This window comes from Plectrocnemia conspersa, unplaced genomic scaffold, assembly GCF_051122295.1.
Source record: "Plectrocnemia conspersa isolate PC_06_02 unplaced genomic scaffold, ASM5112229v1 ptg000008l, whole genome shotgun sequence".
Lineage (NCBI taxonomy): Eukaryota > Metazoa > Arthropoda > Insecta > Trichoptera > Polycentropodidae > Plectrocnemia > Plectrocnemia conspersa.
Genome location: NW_028277172.1, coordinates 7,928,073 through 7,937,715, shown reverse-complemented (window position 1 = coordinate 7,937,715; position 9,643 = coordinate 7,928,073). Strand labels below are relative to the sequence as shown.

General features: G+C 32.8%; 1 protein-coding gene across 1 annotated transcript; it reads left to right on the top strand.

Annotated features, from left to right (window-relative positions):
• The first annotated feature begins 301 nt into the window (after window positions 1-301).
• On the top strand, window positions 302-1,679 carry LOC148232882 (uncharacterized). Its single transcript, XM_088189178.1, has 4 exons — window positions 302-527; window positions 601-799; window positions 880-1,021; window positions 1,080-1,679. Exons 1-4 carry the CDS (start codon window positions 358-360, stop codon window positions 1,523-1,525), a joined length of 957 nt encoding a protein of 318 aa, XP_088045304.1. The 5' UTR covers window positions 302-357; the 3' UTR covers window positions 1,526-1,679.
• Window positions 1,680-9,643: the final 7,964 nt, after the last annotated feature.

Here is a 9,643-nt window from a genome sequence, read left to right as displayed (position 1 = left end):
ATCAAACAATATTGTTAAGGAATATAATCTGATAAAAAATCACAACAAAAAATAAATTCTTAAATACCCACAATCGTAAAAAAGAGCATGTTGTTAAATATAATATATTATTTATTTAATTTGAATTATATTTTTGCGCTCAAGTATTAATAGGGGGGGGCGCCAATTTAGTTTTTTCCTGGGGCGCCAAATAGCCTAGGGCCGGCCCTGGACGTACATAGTCTTCAATGAATCGTATCTTAAAGGTCGATAAAATGTGGTCACCTTAGGTATCGGTATTAATACGCGGCGCCGCGCCGATAAGAGCGGCAGCGGCGGTCAGTGGCAACACTCGCGTTTACGAAAGTTTTCTGCGTGATGGCCAGCAACCCGAAAACGCCCCAGGGGGGGCCGCCGGGACCTCCCGGTAAGGGCGGGCCCGGTCCCAGCCGGCCCAACCAGTTCGTAAAGAAGCCGGGTCCGAAGCCCAAGCCCAAGCGCCAGCCGAGCGCTTCCATCTCCACGCCCGACCTCACCGGCCTGAGCTTGTGAGCCCTTTCTTTTCTTCGTTAACTTTTCTTTGTGTCGACGGGGATTCACAACTTTTGTTCGTGTCGATAGGGACCCCCTGAAGGGCGTCTACGAGACGCTCGACTGCCCGGTTTGCTTCGAGTTCATGAGCTCGCCCATCTTCCTGTGCCAGACGGGCCACAACCTGTGCGCGACGTGCAGGAAGTCCGTGCCCGATGGAAAATGTCCCCAGTGTCAGACGCCCATGACCGGTCAGAGGAACTTTGGCCTCGAGTCCGTCTCCCTCTCGGTGATCCTTCGCATCTCGTCTTTTGCCGGTTTCTACATACGTTTTCTACTCGCTTAACACCTCGCATATTATAATCACAGGTCAGCAAGATGTGCCCCAACGCCGGACACGGATGCAGCTTCGTCACCATCGAAGAGCGCATGAAGGCGCACTTCGAAGACTGCGACTACCGCCAGATCCTCTGTCCCTTCGGCAAGACTTCCGATACCTGCATGTGGAACGGTCCGTATTAAACTCGTTTAATTCAATTACTCTTATTTTACATTAACTCGGCTTTCAGGCGACAAAAAAAAGCTCCCCAACCACTTCGGAGAGGTTCACGGCAAGACGGCATACCTGCAGCCGGGAGAGCAGATTACTTTCGAGAACTTCGACCCGTTCGAAAGCGACTCGGACATGCGATTGGTCAAAATCGACAAAGACAAGCTCTTCTTGTACCGAGTCAAGATCGACCCGGCCAGAAGCCTGGCGTTCTGGACCGTGCAGTACGTGGGTTCAGAAAAGGAGGCCAACAAGTGGAAGTACCAGATCGACCTGTTCATGAACAAGAACCCCAAGAAGACTCTGTCCATGTCCGACGGCTGCCGCTCTGCCGACGTCTCGTCCGACTCAGTCTTCGACTCGGGCAACTGCGTCGCCGTGCCTCTGTTCGTGCTCAAGAACTTCGTCGACAAGAAGAAGCTAACGTTCAAGTTTTTCATCAGGCCTTTCTTCATACGGACTTAGACTCCAATGGGCGCAGGCCCGTTTTTACAATTAGGATTATAAAAGAGAACTAAATCATATATTTAAATATAAAATCTCCTTTTGATATATTTACTATTTTATGAATTCGACAATCAATTTTATACATGGACTTATTAATAAAATATTGCATTTTCAACTTGCTCTTATTATCATACTTATCTCGATTCAATACCATTTATCATATCAGGGCTTATCTTGTGAAACAATACTATCGTCTATATGATAATATGGAATTTTTCCTATTTTCATATAGACATTAAAATCTCATTTCAAAACATGTTTATTAATTTTAGATTATGCGATGACAGCTATTTATTAATTATTCTAATTTTAACTTTATAATATACACATATATTATTTTTGAAAATTTGTAAATATGGATTTATTCAACAGTTACCTAACTTTTTGAGATTTTAGGGCTTGTGTATCCATTCCTAACCATTTTTAGTGTTTCGTGGCATAGACATTACGTCGAGAAGATGGGGAGTTAAATCCGAGAGCTCCAGTATAAAAGCACTATAGTCTATTTATTTTCAAGAGTCAGTGCGCAAGAACATTGTTTAACGCGTAATCATAACATACTTTTAAATTTCTGCCCTGTGATTGGTCGTTCGCCGTAAGATCAATCGTTTCATTGAGAACGACCAATCACAGGGCAGAAATTTAAGAGCACATTTTGATTACGCGTTAAACAATGTTCTTGCGCACTGACTCTTGAAAATAAATAGACTATAGTATACATACACAGATACTCCCTCTCGTGAAGACACCTGAGAAATTTTCTTTAACGATAAGAAGTACTTTGCCTCGCTGACGCTTCATACCAAGTGTCGTATGAAACGCAGATCCCTAATAGTTTATTAAAGTGACTGTCATTCTGCATGATAAAACTCGAGCATTCTCGACGCCTCGCAGCTAACCTTAGCCAGATGGAGACGTGTAGGAAGTGATCTTTACAAAAATGAGTCATCAAGCATGATTTTTTTAAATATAATTTATGAAAAAAAGTATATGTCATTGTTCAAAACGTTGAACTCGACGTTTCGTATGAAGCAGCGAGTGACTAAATTTTTAATTTTCAATACACAGCATTAGTTCGCGAATTTTTAGCAAATTATACAAAAATTGTTAGCATTTTTTCTTCTTTGCACTGTATTGATGCTCAAAGGAATTTTGTCGATAATATCAGACACTAGATTAGGTATAAGTTTTCGCTAACTATGCAATTTTCCCGATTTAGCAATCAGTAACGAAATGTAATAAGCACGCAACCTGCTGTCGTTTTGCTTGAACATTTCTGCTAATGTCATCTATTTCAAATTGTCTCCTTCGAGCGCTTGAATTTATAATAAATACTTTTATTTTTTATCATCCCGGACTTATTTTAAATATAGTTCGCCACTTCTTTTGGTCAAACTTTATGTCAAATCAGACACATCAGTATTGTATCATTTATAGGTGAGTGAATAGAGCAACAGTCGATATCGACATTTTTTTCTTTAGTTCAATCATAATATTATCTGCAAAAAAATACATAGTTCGCTAATATTTTTTCGACTTCGGGGTTCAATAAAAAATTGAGAAAAACAAGGATCATAAATCTAATTAGCTGATTTTTGTCGATATTAAACAACAATTAACTTTTGCAGACATAAATTGTTAAAAGCTCGTTAACGTTGAAATTAAGGATACCTACTTTGGGAATTGCTGATAGTGATAGCATATTCTCACCAATAGAAACAAATTTCCTTAGGAATCTGAACTGAACTGAATGGTGAAAAACAATTATTATATATTAGAACAATTATATATAAGATGTCGAACTGGCGATTACGTTATTGTTTGAATTTATCTTATTAATTGTGTTTGTATAAAACTGTCGTTGTGGGCAGTGACATCCCTAGGCTATGTGCTGCCTATAAGCAGAGTTAAAAATAGCGCTTTTACTATTTTTCGAAGTAATATCATTTAAATTTAGAATATACTTTAAACACTATATAAATTTAACTTTTCTTTCTTTTATGTTTGCAAAATCATTGACAGTTTCCTGCAAACGAGCTCATATGCCATCTCAGTTTCGATAGATAAAATTGAAAGCCCTTTTCATCTTTCTTCGGTCATTCGTGATCTAAAATGGTTTTTAATGCTGTATAATTTTGAAAAATTTCAAAGATTGTTCAAAATTTCAAATTTTGGTCTATTTTTTTGCAATCTTATATCAATGCTTCAGGCGAAACATTTATTAAACCATTGATGGTATTCAAAAAAGGATCCATAATATTTCAGGTTATCAAATATAACTTCAATTACGTTGGTTGTCTTGTCTACTATACAATTGAAGAATTCAACTTCGAGTTCAACTACAGTTTTAGAACTTTCATTAGATCTAGTCCAAAATATTTACCTCAAGACAAAATAAACGGAACAAGAACTACAGGCAAATGTCAAATATTGCATATTGCAAAATAGTTTCTTTGCTTTTACACTATGTATTAAAAATATTATAGCTATCCTTACCGATATTACTATGGACTTCTGGTATAAAAGGGCTGAATAAAGTTTATTCAAACCGAATTTTGGTCAGTAAGAGAGCAACGTTCTCACTGCAACGGCAACGGCACGATTTTATTATTTTTGGCGTGGATTTTTGACTTATGAGGAGGGATAATTATGCTTCATTAAATTCTCATTTATTGTAAGTCGTAATTAGGGTTTGAGAAAATCCGAGTTTTTTGGACCCGACGGGTCTGGGTCTAAAAAACTTGGTATCAGGACAAATACCCCCTGGACATTTACCCCCCGGACAATAACCCCCCCGTCAAAACCCCCCTAATAATAATAAATGGTCATTATTTTAATAAAATAGTGTTTAATACGAATGGGCAGTATCAATAATTGGAGATTGGAATTTTAATTGGAACAAATGTGAAGATTTTTACACAGCAAAATTAGAAAAAATATCAAATATATTTGGTTTAAGACAATGTGTCAAAGAAAATACAAGGACTAATAATAGATCGAGCACATTAATAGATTTAGTATTTACCAACAACAAAAAAATTTATTGTGAAGTAAAATCAACTCCAAGAATAACTGACCATTCAATTGTATATATTTATATAGAAAAACATAATGAACTTAAGTTTAAAAAAACAAAAAAAATTGATATAATTAAAAAAATTAATTTTAATAAATTAAGATTAGAATTACAAAAATGTGACTGGAATGTAGATAATATGGATGTTAATAGGATATGGAACAAAATTTATAAGAATATAGTAGATTGTAAAACAAAAAGTCAATATAATTTTAAAAAGGAATATCGATACAACCCAAAACCGTGGTTTAATGATGATGTTAAAAATGCTATAAAGAAAAGAGATGAGTCATACAAAATTTTTCAAATATTAAAAACAGAACAAATAGAATATAAAGTCTTTAATGAAAAATGGAAAACATACACACAATGTAGAAATATGGCAGTCAAAGTATTAAGAATGGCTAAAAAGAAATGGTATGAAAAATTGATAGATGAAATACAAAATGATCCAAATAAGATGTGGAAATCAATAAAACAATTAATTAATCCAACTCAGAAAAACGACATAATAAAAATGGAAATTAATGGAAATATATATCAAGATCCTTATATAATGGCAGAAAAAATGAATACATATTACATTGAGAGCATAGAAGAAATTGTAAATTCAATACCAAGGATTAGTAATTTAGTACAATATAATAATAAAACAATAATTGTAAAATTTAGTAAATTTAAATCAGTATCATTAGATGAAATTCATAACATAATATGTAAATTTAAAAAAGGAACTAGTACTGATGAACTAGATATAAATATAATTAAAGAAACATGGGAAATAATAGGAACTAAATTAAATTATTTAATAAATAAAGCACTCTCCTTAGGAGAAATGCCTGAAAATTTAAAGATTGCTACTATTGTACCTATACCTAAAATAAAAAATAGTAAAAAAGTTGAAGAAATGAGACCAATCAACATGCTACCGTGTATAGAAAAAATAATAGAAGAAGTAGTAATCAAACAATTAAAGGAATTTATTACTTCTCAAAACATAATATGTGAACAACAATCGGGATTCAGAGAAAAGCATTCCACTGAAACTGCATTACAAGTAGTGATAAATGATTGGCTGTTGGCTAAGGATACAAACAAAATCATTGGAGCAGTTTTCTTGGATTTCAAGAGAGCCTTCGAAACAATAGACAGAGAAATAATGTTGAAGAAATTGGAGAGTATAGGTATAAGTGATATAGTTTTGAGATGGTTTAATAATTACTTATATAAAAGAAAACAAAAAGTTAAGATAAATAATGTATGTTCTGAAGAGAGGTTAGTGTATTATGGAGTACCACAAGGGTCTAAATTGGGACCATTGTTGTTTGTTTTATATATGAATGATATAGTTAATAACGTAAGAAAATGTAAAGTTCATCTATTTGCGGATGACACATTGATCTATTGCATGGGTGATAACATTGAAGAAGTTGTGAGTAATTTGAATGATGAATTAGGTGTGTTAGAGATATGGTTAAAGAATAATGTACTTAAATTAAATGAGAATAAAACTAAATGTATGTTTATTAATTATAAAAATGTGTTAGATGATAGTACCAAAATAGTAATAAATAACTCTAATATAGAAATAGTGGATAATATAAAATATTTAGGAGTAATTGTTGATACAAAATTAAACTTTAAAGAACATTGTAATTACATATTAAAAAAAATTAGTAGAAAAATAGGTTTATTATCTAGATTAAGAAATATATTAAGTATAAATACAAAAAAATTAATTTACAATAGTATAATATTGCCCCATTTTAATTATTGTGCAACACTATTAAATATGTTGAATAAATTAGATAAACAAATGTTGCAAAAATTACAAAATAGGGCAATGAGAGTAATCTTAAATAAAAATAGATTAACTAATTGTAAAAGTATGATTGATAGATTAGAATGGTTGAATGTTCAAGAAATATTGAGTATGAATGTTTTAGTATTTATATATAAGTTAGAAAATAATATGTTACCACACTATTTTAATAAGTATTTAATAAGAAATAAAGATGTACATAAATATAATACTAGAAATAGAGAAAATTTAAAGATAATTAAGTATAAGAAAACGAGTACGGCTAGGGGAATTATGTACGGAGGTTTTAATTTATATAATAGTCTTCCAAGAGAAATCCGAAACAGCAAAAATATAACGGGTTTTATAAATGGAATAAAAAAACACCTTCGTACATATAGAAATAAAATATTATAGTATTAAGTCTTTATTATTGTATATTTTTTCTTTCTGTTATGTATTTTTTATATATTTTATATATGTTTACTAAATTTGTTAGATGTAAAGATTAGCTATTAAGCTAAATAAATTAATAAAATAAAATAAATAAATAATAAATAATAATTTATTTCACTCAAGAAATACAGAATCTTTAAAATATTAATAAAACTAACATATTTACGAGAGAGAGAGAGAATAATTAATTATACATATATAAATTGTAATTTACGCTGAGAAGAAAGATTGTGGCCTTAAAAAAATAATATTTATCTTTCTTTAGGCAGATACATATTTATAATACAGTTAAACTTTGGTAATGGCGTTATTATATGTTTTATTAAGTTGTAATTACATATTAAAAAAAAATAGTAAATATGTATATTATCTAGAATGAGAAACATGTTAGGTATAAACACAAAAAAATACAATAGTATAATATTGGCCTATTTTAATTATTGTGCAACAATATTAGATATGTTAAATAAATTAGACAACAAATGTTGCAAAATAGGGCAATGAGAGTAGTCTTAAATAAAAATAGATTTACTAATTGTAAAAGTATGATTGATAGATTGGAATGGTTGAATGTTCAAGAAATATTGAATATGTTTTAGTATTTATATATAAGTTTGAAAATAATTTGTTACCAGAGTATTTTACCAAGTATTTAATAAGAAATAAAGATGTATATAAATTTAATACTAGAAATAGTGAAAATTTAAAGATATTTAGGTAAAATAAAACGAGTACGGCTAGGGGAATTATGTACGGAGGTGTTAATTTATATACTAGTATTCCAAAGACAATCCGCAAAAACAAAACTATAACGGGTTTCTTAGATGGAATAAAAAAACACTTTGGTACATTAAGAAATAAATTATAATATAAAGTATTTTTTTTATGTTTATTTTTATTTTCTGTTTATGTTATATATTATTCATATATATTAAGTTCAAATTTGTTTGATGTAAAGATTAGCTATTAACCTAAATAAATTATTAAAATAATAATAATAGAGCTACACGAAACGTGTTAATTAATATCTGTATTATCTTATATTATATTATGGAAGCCAATATAGATTTGTTATGGCCAAAACTGGTCGGCGCTGAAGTAGCACTGTTGTGACGGTTTTCGCTCTCTCGACCGGCAAGCCTGTAAGGGTTCGGACGCGTGCCGACGCGCGTCCGCGCCCCTTGTAATGTAAACACTGTAACCGTCAATAAATATATTACTGCAGCGGCTCAATCTGTGTCTCATTGCCACCAGCCATCATCACCGTCCCTAAAATATTATACGTGGCGGGGGTTAATTGTCGGGGGGTTATTTGCACGGGGGTAAATTGTCGGGGGGTTAATTGTCAGGGGGTTATTTGTACGTGGGGTTAATGTCCAGAGTGGTATTGACGGGATGTTATTGTCCGGGGGGTAAATGTCCAGGGGGTTAGTGTCCTAGAACCATTCAAATCTAATATGGGGATATATAAATTAAAGTGGGCCTCAGTGAAATGGGCCAATAAAAGAAAACTTTCTCACATGCGTTTATTGCATTTTAACGAATCGGTAGAATGTTTCGGGTCAGCCGTAAACGCATACGCGTTAATATAGTTTCCTCAAATTTTGTGAAAATGCTAGAAGATTCAATATCGATCGCGTCGCTGTCAGATATTCTCGATTATGTGTATACAGCGGAAATCTCTAAAGTTTTTACTACCAAACCTAATGTATAAGTCTAAAACTAACTTCAAGATATTATTTTTATAGAAACTAAATTGTCGTCGACGACAGAAAATTCGTAAAAAAAATACAGTATTTTCAAATCTGTTTTTAGTACTTGTTTAGAATTCGGCGCTATGCCCAGAAACCAATGGTTATGAACTCTCCGTTGCGTCACGTTACGTCTGGCTTTAACGGCTATGAAAACGGCCAACAACGTTTTACTACATAAATATGTTCTAAGATTTAAACAGGTTAAGTGCGAACGAGCGGCAGCGGGCGAGGGTTGTTCATAACAGCGAACACCGCAAATTAAATGAATGAATAATTCTATGCAACGAATCTAATTAAAAGAAGGATTATATAAATTGGCAACAAGATTTGCTTTAAATGTTCTGACCAACGCTGTCGTAAAGTATCGGTTTTCTTGTATTATTATTTATATATCTTATATTTTACCGAAATTCGCGTACCGTCGTCGATATTATCGAGCGACTTTTCAAATTTTCGGTTCGTTACATTTTTGGCGAAAGATGACGGGTGGCAATTAGGCACCGATTAACCCGCTGCAGTAGTATTTTATTTAAGAGTATTAATAGTTACACGTTATAATTAAGTATGTGAGCAGACGGTGCACAAGCCCGCCGAAGTTGCCAAGAGAAGAGGTCCGTCACGCCAGTGCTACCAGAGTGCCGTCAAATTTTGGCCATAATAAAATCTAAACAAAAATATATATCAATAGGCTCCCTACATATTATTTGAATCATTTGATTACAAAACGTTTGCCATCCAACAGTGAGTCGTGATTTTTTACTGAAGTATATCGAAACGGAATGTTTTATTTTTTTACCGCCCCGCCGATAAACTCTTACGTTTCTAGACTCGAGTTATATAATAGTATTATTGCTTATATATTTTTAAATTCTATAATTTAAATATAAATTAAATCATTTTTCCTTAGCTTAACGTGATATGAGTTTGCAGAACGATACGAACGTCCAAAAACGTATCGTTGTCGATTTGAGAATCGCGTCGCTGCCGAA

Excerpts from the sequence above, each read along its gene's own strand:
- LOC148232882 (XM_088189178.1), top strand. The coding sequence starts at position 358 with ATGGCCAGCAACCCGAAAACGCCCCAGGGGGGGCCGCCGGGACCTCCC. Across the intron at positions 528-600 it reads GACCTCACCGGCCTGAGCTT|GGACCCCCTGAAGGGCGTCT; the intron begins GTGAGCCCTTTC and ends TCGTGTCGATAG. Across the intron at positions 800-879 it reads TCGAGTCCGTCTCCCTCTCG|GTCAGCAAGATGTGCCCCAA; the intron begins GTGATCCTTCGC and ends TTATAATCACAG.